Raw genomic sequence first — 14,662 nt, forward strand, 5'->3', positions numbered from 1 at the left:
TAAATAACTATTGACATATATCCAATATTTTCTATTATACATATTACATTCTTTGTAATTATTTGATATATTTCTGTAAACAATAATAAATGTTGGAAAAATGCATCTCATATATGCATATATATATATATATATATATATATATATATATATATATATATATATATATATATATATCATGTTAGTATTAGATGCTTGAAAGTTTTTATTGCTTATATATAATCTTAAAATAATGGAACTGATTTTAAACTTTTACCCTGAGTATTTACTACTATTGACGCATCTCGTTATATATTTACCAGATTAATAAAGTAGGCCAATATTTATATACTTAAATGTATATTCTCTTGAGAAATTTTTCAAAATTAATAATAAAACTATCGTTGTTGATACTGCAATAGATGAAGCATATTTTATGGATTATATTTTTCATATGTGTATATTGGAATATGACTAAACCTGTCTTGTAAAGGAGAATCTTAGAAATTACTAAAAATAAACTTAATGCTGCATATAATTTCATTAAAAAAAAGATGTTTATCAAAACAATTCATCAACAAAAATTTAGAAAATAATTACACAAATCTTGATGCAACTTTTCGATTATAAATATCGTTTAGATATTGTCACTTGCGCAAGAGTTCCATTTCAAATTAAAATCCATTTTTCGATAGTAATAATATATAAATGTGTGTTTTTCTTAAACAATTTTCTATCTTTTTTTTTGTCAATTTGTCTAAGAACCAATTATTTGTGAGAAATATATAGATATTATATTCTCTTACACATTGATTACCATATGTCATCCATTCAGGGTTGGAGTGTCTGATAAAGAATGAACTCGATTGAATCTACGATTCTTCAGTGTTGCCATAGCTTCCATGAGATCAGTTCGTTTACTAAAAAAGTCCACTATGGCCTGGCCGGTTAAAGCGGATGCCAAAAATTGCTCAACAGTTATCGACCAATCGGGATCAGCAGATGACGCTATACTTGATGGATTTCCATTACGATCAGGTGACTGAAACAAGTACCAAATAAATAAATACTACTTGTAACAAAAAATATTAATTGTCAGTACAATAAAATATATATATACTCTTTGAATAATTGAAGACGTTTGAGCTGCAGAAGCCGCGAGAAGCAAGCTATCTTCAGATTCTTCTCTTTCTACATAAAATTTTTTACCAACATCTCCTAACTGGAGCAGAAGAGTACCTGTGGGATTTTTTAATTATTTTATATCATTACAATTAAACAGATTGTATTTTACGAACCAAGATTTTTAAATGTACAAAACAATGTGTTATATATATCTTACCTATGGAAGCAATACAATGATACGTCTCTTGTTCTTCGGGTTGTGCGGGGAACATATCGTAAAGAGTTTTCCATAAGGCTATAAAATGTCCTTGAGACATTTTTGGCACAGTTTTAAGATCCAACGGACTGTCCTTCGACGCTATCATCGAACGCAAGCTACCCATACTCTGAACTTCCCATGATTGATCTCCCTGCTGGCTATTTAAACTCGTGGATCGTGATAAAGTGCCCGTAGTCGGTTCTTCTGCCATGCTAATTGGCATTTCCAAGGAAGCTACACTCTGCTCCATGCTGTCGAAGAAGTCTGTAGCTTCCGCCGCTACTTCGGCTCCATCTAATCAATTAGTAGCGACATACAATACATACGTAAACAAAAAGTGCCACATCATTAGAAACATATTACTGAATATTTGGCCTAAATACCTGCCGAATGTGTTGGTGACTCGAAATCGGCAGGTGTAAGAAGCGGCGGCAAATGCAATGTATATAATAGTTTTAATCTTTGTGTCAGATCAGCTGTTGCTGTCATTCCTATAGCTTGCACTAGTTCCCGGAAGTTTAGTAGACCGTCGCGATTACGGTCCAATAACTAAAAATATATTTTTAGATGACTATCACTATACTGGACTGATGTTAATTTTATATTGCACATAATTGACCATTAGCTACGAAAAACATATAAATCGAAGCTGTAAAAATCTTTAATTTATGAACATGTATACACGCTCTCGAAAATCGATTGTGAAAGTCATATGTATGCAATTATCATTTGGCATACAGTGGACGGTGATTTTCAGATAAAGCGCGCTGCAGTTAAAGAATTAATTCTCATAAAATATAAAGTTGAACAAGCTTAACTTTTGAATTATACAGAAACTTATTGCTATTAATTAAGTCAAATTAAGTTAATTTAGAAAAGATGAACTTACGCGGAATAATCGAGCGGAGAGAGACTCTGCCTGAGTGCATTTTCCCCATGGAGAGAGACCACCGAATAATATTCTGAATAAATCGAAATCTACTTTATACGCTTCGTACGGCGGTTGGGTTGGATCGTATCGATCAGGTTCAGATTTTCGTTGACTCATTAGTTCTTCTCTTACTAAGCTTAATAACTCCTATAAACACATATAATAAATCAAGTATTTATATGTGATCATATTCTAAAATTCGTTTATAAAATATAATTTGCATATAACCTGCAATTCTTCTATTTTCATATATTTGTCAACAATAACGCTTCTGATTACATTCTTTTCAATTCCATCTTCAAGACTTTGAACTACCCTAAGTCTGTGCTTCAGGCGCAATCTTTCTATCCAACCAATTGTCAGAGATCCATATCTCGAGTATGCTTCATAAATTAATGTTTGGATAGATATACTCTGCAATATATATAATAAATATTTTAGCTATATTATAGTTATACAATCATACTAGACACATATGAAATAAAATGTATGTATTATATATATTATGTATATATTATATATTCTCTTATGTATGTATTATATATTCTCTTGCCTTATTGGGTAATGTGCTATCAACTGGTCGAGGAAATATCGGACCTTCGTCGTTATAAACACCACCAAGGTAATCTGTCAACAGTTGCATAGCCTCTCCATCATCACGACAAGTGAGTAACTTGTCTTGATTCCATTCCAATACTGTCAATGCTATCTAATACAACAAAAATTATCTATTTTGAATTTTACTATTATAATTTAATAAGTGTTATTAAATGTAATTTACTATAATAAATTGAGGAATGTCTCGTTTTAAAATATATCTCAAAAATTTACGAGGTACATTATATGTCTCTCATTAAATTTCTTACCTGAAAAATAACCTTTGCTCCATCATAGAAAAAACAATCCATAATATTTACTGCACTACTTGTTGGCATGACGCTCAAGAATATAGTTAGAAACCAAGATAATGAGATAACTTTAATTAGACCGAGTTCTTGTAACTTGGCATGTAAAATTGGCAAATGCTCGGCAGCCAATTCCTCTAAAAGACCTTGATCAACGAGAGCACCAACTACTCTTCGGTCATAGTAATCAGGTAGTAATGACTCACAAACATTGCATAACTGCCAGAATGCTGATTCCTCAGAGCAATAGATTAGCAAAACTGAAGCTACTATGTTCATTGCTTGACAATAACCTGCAAGAGGATTTATGAAAAATTCTTTACTCGTATAATTTGCTATAGGCACTTGCTATTGACAATATCATTAAATTATATAATTATTTCTAAACATAAATGTTAAGAAATATTTTTATATTTTATTTTAAGACATTGATTCTCGATAAATTAATATTTAATAACTAAATATATAAAAACTTATATAATTTTTTTATAATTAAATAGTTTAGTTCTGGATGTTTAAAATCATTATATCATATGAAGAGAGATAAAAAATAATCGAACTTACCAATTTGAGGATTTCGCCATGCATAAGCGGAAAGCACCCTTCGTAGCGCACTGATTCCAGTATCGGACTGAAAAGCGGGATGTTCTGGTAACGATCGATGCAAATCTCTTTCGATTTCTTCATTTGCTTGACACGATTTACCAAGAGCTTGTTCGACAAGGGATTTATATAAATCTGGATTCATTGCCTTTTCATTTAAAGCACCTATAATAAAACATTTTTTTTGTATTAGAAAAAGTTCACATAATTATTTGATATAACGAACTACTTATATCTTACCAGAAAAAGTTAGCCAAACTTCCCCTCTAAGTGACTGCGGTATTCCTTGGATAATGAGTTTCGACGTTTCCGTAGTCCTGTACATTGTTATTCCCCTTCCATATTCTGCAAAATGAAGTTCCCATTGTTTTTCTTTAGCTTCTTGCTTCAATGCAGCTTCAGTGGTCAATGGAGCTTTAAAAAGTGTCATCAATGGAGGTTGAGGCTTCCATTGTTCTAAAGGTTTCACTTCTTCACAGTTGCTAATGTTACTGTTTGAGGAATTTGATGCACATATGCTATCTTTAGTTCTATAACAAAGCGTGTAACAAGATTGCAATTCATGTACTTGCATATCTGTATTATATATCATTTAGAAAATAACGCGCTGTAATGCAAACATACATGTAATTGAGTTTGGACTTTGCTAGGAGTTCGGAGATCTTTTGCACAACAAAATCTCTATCATGTATTTGAGCGAATAGAAACGAAGAACGCGTCGTCGTAACCAATATTGACTTATCCGCTCCTGTACTAGACTGATTTTCCGCTGGTTCAACGAGTGTCACTTCCCTCAGAGGTATAACTAAACTGACTTGTCTTCTTACCTAGATAAATAATGCAAATATATAATATATAACAAGTAAATATTGTATAATATCTATAACCAGTTTTATAATGCTTTTTAATGCTATTTAGATATTTACTCTACTTTCAAAGCACATATAATTTTGAGATAGATATATCTTTCCCCAGACATATCTCTTATTATATGGAGTCCATAGAGTTGCATCGATGCTACCGTCCAACTTTTCAATTCCTGGCAACCTAAATTGAAGTCTATATGCCTCTGAATGTGCACGTGCATCAAGATCCCTCTTCAAGAAAGATGGTTTCTTAGGCACATTTTTGCTAAATTAAAAATTAATTCAATGTTTATTCTAATCCAATTTGCAAATTTGAAAAGAAATGTAACTAAAATTATACCAAAATATACCTTAATTTATTCAATAAGTCTCTATCTTCATTGAATCCACTTTTTTCATCAATGAGCCTAAGAAAAATATGAGTAAAAATCGATATTAATAGAATATATAAAGATAAATATCCGCTTAAATATTTTCTATACATTAAAAGTTAGAAATAACCTTTCAAATACCTTTTCATAGCAATATTGGTCAATTGTTCCATTAATGAATACGTTTCAGATTTATGTAAAAACATAGAAAAATAATGCTGCAACATAGAAGAAAGAATGTTAAAGTTGATGGACTACCGTACAGAACATATCATATATATATATATATATATATATATATATATATATATATATATATATATAATATAATGTATAAAATAATCATATATGTAATAATAATGTACAAAAATGTAAAGAAATGCATATTAATGTTTACCTCTTTATTGTCACGTGTTACAACACGTATACTGTCTGGAACAAGAAGGGAATTAGTTTTGCTCAATTCAGTAATATCTGTCCATCTTACAGTCAATTTTGTTTCTCTTGCTAATATGTAAGCATAAAAGCACATGTGATTTACAGACAAATAAAGCCATCCTTGTCTAGGTAATCGAGATTTCCAGTAACTAAAAGAAAAATTATCGTTTAATAATATATGTTTATATAATTTTTATGTATTTGAAATTTAAAGACCTGCATGAATAATAATTGACCAATTTATCCTCCTTGGGTATATTGAACAATTGATGGAATTTAAAAGACACAGTTTTAAAAGATTCTGGATCTTCTTCTGCAAGCAATAGTAATATTCAATTTTATGTACATTTATAATTACATTCTTATACAGATTTACATAACAATTAATGATTCTACCATCCGCAAATTGAGAATCTGGAATGCTATTTGCTATTATGGATTGGATTTTGCAACAAACGAATTCCGTTATCTCTTCCTCGGTATCGAACGATGTAAGCGTAGTCATTAAATTTGTATGGAGCCATTCCCAATCTTGCAAAATTTCTTCGCGAGTCAAAGAACATGCCACCTCTATATATTTTCAATAAAAAGAGACATATTAAATATTTAAGCTGCTTAAAATGAAGATTAAATCTATGTTTTCTGTAATTTCCTGAAGTAATAAGTACATAGATTTCAAAACTAAGTATAGGTGAAAGAGAATATTGAACTTAGTTCTCCAACATCTGCTTTTTACATAACAGACATTTATTTATGCTAGTGGTGACTATCAGTTACTGTGTTACTATCACTTCTAGTAAAACAATGCTTCTATGTATATTTATTGAATGTATGTGTTGCCCTTGACTTTACATCTTCTAAAATTTACATACAATATATGTGTAAAAACAAGGCAATAATAATTATATATATGATTATACAATTTGATTAAAGTTATGTTTATAAAAAACTATTTTTCTTTTCTTTTCCTATTCTTTGTCTATTTATTTTCTAAATTATTTTACAATTTTACAATATTTTACAATATTTTACAAATATTTTTCTAAATTGTTTTATCTATCAACTATAATTTTAAAAATTTGATTATAATACATTACCCCAATAAACTTCTGATGAAGGTGTTTGATGAAGAATTCTAAAAGGTGGTGGTTTAGTGTCAAAGACAGTATCCAATGTGCCCACCAATATAGAGGTAAGACCTTTTGCTTTCCCATGTCCCTTGCGACATTGTAAAACAAAATATACGGTTGCCTGCTCAGTAATCCTATATTGGAAAATAACAAGTAACTCTATTTTATTATTATATGTATCAAATATATTTCATTTATCTTAAAAAAAAGTAAACAAGAGTCTTTAAAATAATTGTGTATTTACATTTTAGAACATAATTAAAATAAAGAAATTTTCTCAATAAACTAAAAATTAATTAATACCATCTAGCTAATCAAAAATTAATTGTCATAGTATATTATGTAATTTAAATATAAATAAACTCATAAAATACATATTCTCTTTTCTTTAGCAGATGTTCTATCTAATTATTATTAATCATAGTTACTAAGGTTTATTAACGCTTATTAGCCACAATAATGTTAATATTTGTTATTGAGACAATGCACATTTGGATACGAATTGATTTCAATGTCGCTTATCAAACATGACCAGATACTTCTGTGACAAAAAACGACATCATATTTGTAATATATATACATTTTTATGCTAACATTTACCGTTGTTTACACAGTTAAAAATATAATTTCGTTACGGTGTTAATGACCGATAATATATTTTCTGCTTATCTCAAAGAGACCTTATTTATGAGCTAATAAACAACGGATAATTAACTTTATCGAATTGTGACGCGATAAAAAGTCGCGCAGCGTTCGAGCTCCGTGACAGGAAACTTCTCGTCTTCTGTCTTTTGACACAATGTAAACATTCGGAGCAGTCGTGCGTCGTGCCGTCAAGTTCGCCGATTACCATTTAACGATCTGTTTAGGTTTTCAGAGTCGTTAATGACCGCCTTAATAATCGGATCGACAATTTGATACGATATAATCGACGACGTTGCCGGTCGGAATATAATCAGAAAATGTAAAGTGTGTGACTTTACCAGAATGCGTTGGCGAGCAGCACTTCTTGCGGCTTCACCCACATATCGACCAACGTTGTCGACGAAGTACATATGGCACTAACGAGACAACGCGGTATGTGCACACTTATCTGAGACTTTATTCGTAAAAGTATCAACGACGTCGTTCGTTTCGTGAAGAAAAAAGAAATACTCTAGACCAAGATAAACACAAACTGCACGATGACAGATCGATTCTTCCTGTTTGCGCGACCGTCATCAGCTGTGCTCTTCGAATTGCCAGACTATCACTCGCGAGGAATGCACGCTCGCCACGCGATAACGGTCAAATGTCACTACGCGGAGATAACGTTACCGATGTCACTGATATCAGAGAAAAGCCTGAGAGACGTCACGTCACGGCCCGATCTTGCGTGATCCCCACAACTTTATTTTATATATATGTATATATAATTTTATATATATATATATATATATATATATATATATATATATATATATATATGAAGCTGTGGAGATCCTTGAAAACGCCCTCTGTGGATATAGAAATCTGGATATTGAATTACGTAGCCAATGTTCACGAATGTTTTTATACTGGTAACGCGTAATGTGCAGTTTCGGAATTGCGTTATGTGCACGAAATGTCGATAACACGAGATTTATAACGCAAGACGCTTTTATATATTAAAATAAATTTCTAATATAAATCCTGTGATGTTATTAAAACTGAGTTAAAGAGACAGAAGGAGAAAGCTATATAGAAACGATTCTTTTCAGTAAAGTTGTTGTCGATAATTTTTTTTTAACTTTTACAAGTTGTAGTTAAAATGAAAGCCTCTTTGTGATTTCAATTTTAAGGGATCATCTACAACTTGGCTGATGATTCTCAGGCTTTCCTAATTTAAATTTTCAAGCACGGAGACAGATAAAGATACCGTGTAGTTTTGTAAAATATATATAATATTGCATAGTGTATAGATGCATAAATATTTAAAAAAGAACAATAAGATAATTGTAGATTGTAAAATTAATACAATACATATTACGGACAAACTTTTTCAGAAAAATTTAATAAATTTTGTGGCTCTCTCTGCAGGCAAAATTTAGGTTTGTTCTTTTTAGCTAGAACAGAAAAGAACAAACCTATTTATTATATGGAGCGCTGCCATTAGCAATAGTAGCCAATCAAACTCGTAAATACAATCCGCTCTTGGTTATAACAATAAAACACTAAAAAAGTTTCGGAGCACAGCACACAAATCAGTATTTAAACAACAAAACGGCAAGTGTTTTATTATACAATGACATTGTGAGGATCTTGTGTTTCGAACTGCCTATTATTAATAAGACAAGAGTACGAATTTTGATTGGTAAGGTTATGCGCAATTATTAATTGCTTCTTAATAGTTTTCAGAAAATAATATTTAAATGTTTAATAAATAAATGTTTTATAAATATAATTATTTTTGTCATTAGGAACCGACACTGCAATAGTTATGATTATAATTGATCTATGCCATCTTGAATATCTCTAAGTTAAATTGAAAATCAAATTTGGATGTAAAATCTCTAATTTTATCGGGCACTCTAAGAGAAAAAAAAAAAAAAAAAAATATATATATATATATATATATATATAATATTAAAAGCCAGATTTTTTTGGTTGAATTATGTCTGATAATAAAATGGATAATAGTTTTGGAATAACCGATTACCCACAATTGTGGGTAAAAGAAAAATATCAAGAGGCTCAGGCATTGATGAAGGAACATGAAGCAAATTGTGATCCAAATCAACTTTATGAAAGAAAATGTAAAGCTATAGAAATTTTGTTGGAGATACTGGATGTGCTTACCAAACAGACTTTCTGCACTGTAATGATTGCAATAACTCACTTAAATATAGGCATCTTACAAGCTGATGTGCAGGATATGGAAATAGCCAAAGAATATTTCATGAGGTGTATCAATTTATTAGAAGAATGCAAACTGACGCCTGAAGGCATTTTACCAGCTATAAGTGCTAATAATCAAATGGGTATAATTTATGCACAACAGGGCTCATATCGGGAAGCTAGAGATTACTTAGAGCAAGCAGAAAACATGTATAATAAGTTTATAAAAGATGTTCAATTTGATCCTGTTCATATGGTGACCATCATGGGTATTCAGGAGATAGAAGGCGACTTAAGTGCTAAGAATATTCTCGAGAAGCTCCATACATTAACATTGTATTATTTGGCACAGGTATGCCGTGAGTTGGGTGACAAATGTAATTTTGCATTGTATTGTCACAGAACACTGAGTAAGCAATTGAGCCAAAATAAGATAACGCAAGATTTGGATTATGTCGAGTGGGCCTTAAATGCTGCGACAATATCTCAATATTTTATAGAAAATGATAAATTTCCACAAGCAAGGCATCATCTAGCTGCAGCATCCTGTGTATTAGAAAAATACTCAGAGATCTTGAAAGCAAAGGACACTAAGGAAATGAGTGAGACCCTGGCTGCAGAATACGAAAATTATTTTCATAGATCAGCAGATGTTGCTAGATGTTGGGCAAAGTATGGTATTGCTCTCCTAAGTACATCTAAGGAAAGATTAATGAAAAAAGCTGAGCAGGAGGATGAGTCAAACGATTCAAAGCATGTAGAAGTTTCCAATGAAGTTTGCAAAAGCTCTCATGCAAGCGAAACCATAGAGAACCCAAAATTCGTAGATTTAGAACCAGAATTGGAAGTAATTATAAGTGAGATTACAGATAAGTATCTATTAGATTTTGATGATGCTAAACCAGTATTTTTGAATGTTCGGAAATGGCTAAATAAGGCAAAGCTGTATTATAGTTTTGAGAATCATGCATCAGATTATGCACATATTGCACAAGACATGTCTCAAGCATATAAGTATTTAGCATTTTATGAAGAGAACGAAGACAGGCAGGCAAAAATGCACAAAAGGCGGATAAACACTTTGGAAGAAGTCAGTCAGGGACTAAGTCCACGATTTTATCGAGTTATTTGTCGAGAAATCTGGCTGGAATTGGCGGAAACGTATTCAGAGATCTTAGATATAAAAATCGATCGTTTGCAAGCCCTCAATGAAAAGCCGACAGATCAGATGACAGCTAAAATCGAACGCTTGGCGAGAAATAGTATAAAGCACTATCAATTGTATGTAAATTCTTTGGAGATGAGAGAATCCAATGATGGCGTTGCATCTTTCTTGTACGACGAACTTTATCAGGCGTTGTACTCTTACTTCCACATTGGAAGACTATTTAATAAAATCATAACTTCCGTCTTAGAACAAAAGATAGAAAACATACAGAAGAGTCTTGAGGCTTATTCATTTGTTGTTAATTATTATGATAAGCATCCAGAAATTCAAGAGGAATTCAAAAAATACGAATTTATAAAATTATCTAAGGAATTCGTCACTCTACTGCCGCTTACATTAGATAGATTGAGACAACAGTTAAAACAATAATTTTGTTTTCCTTTTTTCTGTATAAAGATATTTTGTTATACTTTTTCTTATGTATGAAATATATATGATAATGTTTGAGCAAGATTAAAAATGCACGAGACAGTATATAATTGTGGAAATATATATTGCATGTATTTTTGAAATACTCACTTGTTATTATATATGCAACACATACATACTGATACATAAAACAATACAATTATATATATGTTTGTATATACATAATTACACATAATTGCAATTGCCATATTAAAGATATGTTTAAGATGCTATGAAAGAGTTATATTACTTCTTTTTAGTACTTGATTATATTGATCGATATTTAAACTAGGTTTGATTAATAACATTATAATAATAGTAACATAAATAGAGATAGACACAAATATATATACTTGTATTTATTTTTAATAATTTTTTATTCTTCATTACATTTAAAAAGTAACTGTAACTATAAATAATTTTTATAATAAAAAATGCTACGTCTCTTTTATATATACTTATTTCATACTATTTTAAATACTAATTGCATGCCTAACATGGTCATAATTGCATAAAAAAATTATACAGAGAACGATTTTTGATGTCTAAAAATAAAAATATATAAAACTTACCGCGTCGATTATCGCGTCATTGTTTCTCGGCTGATAAGAATGATAAAGAAAGTAGATGTCACTACGTGCTACAAATATTCGCAACTTGATATCCGGTGCGGTGGTGGCGGTATTGTTGCAGAGTTAGAGCAATCTGGAGCAGATCCAACCGCAGGAAACGTTTCGTTGTCGCCGTCGTTATTTCTCGTTCGTTTGTCGTTAAGTGAAAATGGCATCTCTGACATGTGCTCGTTTATTAACGAGGAACGCCGGCTGTCTCAGGAACTCGATCAGCAGTCGGTTGCGTTGCGCGAGCAGTACATTTTTTCAGATACGACATGAACAGAGGCTGTTGCACTGCCTTGCGCGAACCTCACTTGTATCGCAGGTAACGGACATCGTACTCGAGTCGTGACACACGAACTTCCACCACGCGAATCTCTGCGCAGCGCGTTATTTTGTAAAATTATGTAACTGAAGGCCTGACGTATTTATCGAGATACAGCGATGTTGGAATTGATCGGAATCGTCGCGTAGAATATCGGATTTGTCGATTGACCGCTAATACAATTTTGTAGTTTGATAGTTTCCTGTACGCTTTAGCTGCGCTTCCTTGAATTCCTGCAGTCTAAAAAAATCAATTTTATTCAGTTACATTATGTTACATCTCCTGCGTTCTTAAGTAAAATAAGTATATAACTTGAACTTGAACTTGAACATTGCTAAAAAAAAGAAAAAAAGAAGATTGAAAGAACATGCAAAATAGATCTAGCTATAAACATGTGTATATGTATATACATATACTCAAAATGCATATGTATATTGTAGAAAGAATATATATTCTAGAAAATGCAAATGAAGAAGGAGATTAGAATTTATAGAAAGATTAAAACTTAGAAATAATCGTTCAAGTTACTATATAATAGCATTGATAAATCATTTTCTTGTCCTGAAATAATTTCAAATTTGGATATTTGATTCAATTTTTCACTATTAAATTATATTTAATTTTTATTATTTTCACATTGTAATCTATTTAACAAATTCTTATTTATTCTATCGTTACATTTATAATAATTATAATAAAATTTTATTATATGTGATAAATAATATGCAATCAACTTTTTGTTTACAAAAGCTTTATATCTTCAGTGAAAAATACATATGCAGATAGGTTCTTTCATAAAATAATCTTTTAAGTAAATATTATATAAAAAACTCAAAATTATTTAAATTATGATAAATGCAGGTGAAGTGCAATCGTGGATATTGTCAAGAAGTTAAAGCGAAACCAAAATCAATTAAGGATATTGAAGAACGTGTATTGAAAGCTGTGGCTGCTTATAATGAAGGCATCACAGAAAAGGTTACATAAATATAAATATTTTTTTATGGGAAAAATTTTACAGGGTTTAAGGGACACACGCATCAAGCAGGTACGCCACTACAGCCATAAGGATCCGCTAACCCTTGACATTATCAGTCAGCGGGTGCTCTTGGTTCTCAAACTTTATGACAAAGTTGAAACCGCGAAGGTATCTACCAGAGATTAATATTCTCAATATATTCAATCAATAGAGCAATAAATTCTATATAATATATTGGCAAACATATTGACTTTTAAATTATATACATAGCTTTTCAATGTTAAGATTAATAATTGATATTATTTTCTACATATACGATAGCATTATAATTAATTGAAATATCTTTAAAAATAGCTCTTAAAACAAAGACTAGTTGGTTAACACCTTGCTTGATCGTGGCGTCTGCATATATATTGACATGTGAATATAAATCCCCTATCTTTATTATTAGTTATTGCTAATTGAATATAATAATTATCACACATTAAAAAAAAAATGTAAAAAAATATTTATCAAAATCAAAACTTATCAGAAATATTTATCACTCTCTTAAATTATTTTACGCATATTTAAATATTTATCTTTTTTATATTTGGGTTAATCAGTTTTACTGATTCTTAAGACATGTCAGTTGTGCAGGAAGCCCATACATGTAATAAAATCTTAATAATAATATGTTATATTTTTCTTAGCTGAACTTGGAGTCGCATTTTATGGACGATCTAGGTCTAGATTCTTTGGATCATGTGGAAATTATAATGGCGATGGAAGACGAATTTGGTTTCGAAATTCCAGATATGGATGCTCAGAGGTTATTAAGACCCAAGGATATAGTGCGCTATGTCGCAGACAAGGAAGACGTGTACGAGTAATACGCCTTATATTATTCATATGTACGTGTTTAGTCAACATCTGCTGTTGTTTCAACTGGAAATAACAGATCAACGTCTTACTTTGCTGCCGTCATTGTTTTTTCTGTATATAGACAAACCATCATAATGTGAATAAAACTTAAGCGAATTGTTACATCCAATTTCTATTACATGAATATCCCAAAGAATTCTAAGATATATAAAAAAAAAGAAAAATTATATATATATATATATATATATATATATATATATATATATACAAACACAGATTTATTTATGATTATATAGTAATTTGATAGTACAGTTAGCATTCTTATCCTGTAATAGTATATGTAACCCATATATATAGAATTTAAAAATTTAAAAATTGCAATTATTTATGCAACCATGACCTTATAATTAAGTTTATTAAAAAATATAATATAAATTTTTTCCTATTTATATTTTGATTTTGACTTTTTTCAGAAATAAATCATTCCAATTCAATTAGTTAATGATTTAAAAATCAATGGTTTCAGATTATATATATTCAATTATACCTTAAAAATGCTACATTGAAATTAGTATTAAATATATATATTTGGACACTATCGCATATGTACTACTGCGATGCTTTTCGAATCTTTCATTATAATGGCATTTTCTGAAAAGGTAAGATTTTCGAACGTATTCTAGTAGATGTAGAGATGTACTCCGATATATGCCAGTATTGGAAATTTATAATATATGTTACGTGAACTATAGATTTCAGTACTAGCAGTAATATCGGAATA

At 30.5% G+C, this 14,662-nt stretch overlaps 3 protein-coding genes across 6 annotated transcripts; 2 read left to right on the forward strand and 1 right to left on the reverse strand.

Annotated features, from left to right (window-relative positions):
* Positions 1-517: 517 nt before the first annotated feature.
* LOC126859227 (TBC1 domain family member 9) lies at positions 518-11,785 on the reverse strand. Of its 2 annotated transcripts, none has more exons than XM_050610283.1 (19): positions 11,672-11,785; positions 6,575-6,741; positions 5,874-6,047; positions 5,694-5,790; positions 5,437-5,626; positions 5,181-5,257; positions 5,019-5,075; positions 4,729-4,933; positions 4,427-4,629; positions 4,043-4,332; positions 3,764-3,967; positions 3,161-3,492; positions 2,848-3,003; positions 2,523-2,708; positions 2,253-2,441; positions 1,747-1,912; positions 1,322-1,657; positions 1,100-1,218; positions 518-1,021 (listed from the first exon to the last, which is right to left on the reverse strand). In XM_050610283.1, exons 3-19 carry the CDS (start codon positions 5,980-5,982, stop codon positions 803-805), a joined length of 3,135 nt encoding a protein of 1,044 aa, XP_050466240.1. In that variant the 5' UTR covers positions 5,983-6,047; positions 6,575-6,741; positions 11,672-11,785; the 3' UTR covers positions 518-802. The 2 variants fall into 2 exon arrangements, with proteins under 2 accessions (XP_050466240.1, XP_050466239.1); XM_050610282.1 differs by lacking the exon at positions 11,672-11,785 and adding an exon at positions 7,591-7,985.
* Positions 1,534-14,050, forward strand: LOC126859305 (acyl carrier protein, mitochondrial). Of its 3 annotated transcripts, XM_050610442.1 has the most exons (5): positions 1,534-1,543; positions 11,769-12,038; positions 12,900-13,016; positions 13,087-13,185; positions 13,710-14,050. In XM_050610442.1, the coding sequence occupies exons 2-5, from the start codon at positions 11,880-11,882 to the stop codon at positions 13,887-13,889; spliced, it is 555 nt and encodes a 184-aa protein (XP_050466399.1). In that variant the 5' UTR covers positions 1,534-1,543; positions 11,769-11,879; the 3' UTR covers positions 13,890-14,050. The 3 variants fall into 3 exon arrangements, with proteins under 3 accessions (XP_050466399.1, XP_050466398.1, XP_050466397.1); XM_050610441.1 differs by lacking the exon at positions 13,087-13,185; XM_050610440.1 differs by lacking the exon at positions 12,900-13,016 and having other exon boundaries at positions 13,060-13,185.
* On the forward strand, positions 8,135-11,431 carry LOC126859247 (KIF-binding protein). The gene is made up of 3 exons (XM_050610331.1): positions 8,135-8,345; positions 8,666-8,939; positions 9,046-11,431. The coding sequence occupies exon 3, from the start codon at positions 9,240-9,242 to the stop codon at positions 11,058-11,060; it is 1,821 nt and encodes a 606-aa protein (XP_050466288.1). The 5' UTR covers positions 8,135-8,345; positions 8,666-8,939; positions 9,046-9,239; the 3' UTR covers positions 11,061-11,431.
* Positions 14,051-14,662: the final 612 nt, after the last annotated feature.

The sequence above is a fragment of the Cataglyphis hispanica genome, chromosome 3 (genome assembly GCF_021464435.1).
Source record: "Cataglyphis hispanica isolate Lineage 1 chromosome 3, ULB_Chis1_1.0, whole genome shotgun sequence".
Lineage (NCBI taxonomy): Eukaryota > Metazoa > Arthropoda > Insecta > Hymenoptera > Formicidae > Cataglyphis > Cataglyphis hispanica.

What these genes read in the sequence shown, in the direction of transcription:
- LOC126859227 (XM_050610282.1), bottom strand. Translation starts at nt 7,634, where the DNA reads ATGTGGGTGAAGCCGCAAGAAGTGCTGCTCGCCAACGCATTCTG. An exon ending in AAGTCCAAACTCAATTACAT is followed by an intron (nt 4,333 to 4,426) that starts GTATGTTTGCAT and finishes GCTTTGTTATAG; the next exon opens with AACTAAAGATAGCATATGTG. An exon ending in TGAAAATAGAAGAATTGCAG is followed by an intron (nt 2,442 to 2,522) that starts GTTATATGCAAA and finishes ATGTGTTTATAG; the next exon opens with GAGTTATTAAGCTTAGTAAG.
- LOC126859247 (XM_050610331.1), top strand. Translation starts at nt 9,240, where the DNA reads ATGTCTGATAATAAAATGGATAATAGTTTTGGAATAACCGATTACCCA.
- LOC126859305 (XM_050610442.1), top strand. Translation starts at nt 11,880, where the DNA reads ATGGCATCTCTGACATGTGCTCGTTTATTAACGAGGAACGCCGGCTGT. An exon ending in ATGAAGGCATCACAGAAAAG is followed by an intron (nt 13,017 to 13,086) that starts GTTACATAAATA and finishes CGCATCAAGCAG; the next exon opens with GTACGCCACTACAGCCATAA. An exon ending in ACAAAGTTGAAACCGCGAAG is followed by an intron (nt 13,186 to 13,709) that starts GTATCTACCAGA and finishes TATTTTTCTTAG; the next exon opens with CTGAACTTGGAGTCGCATTT.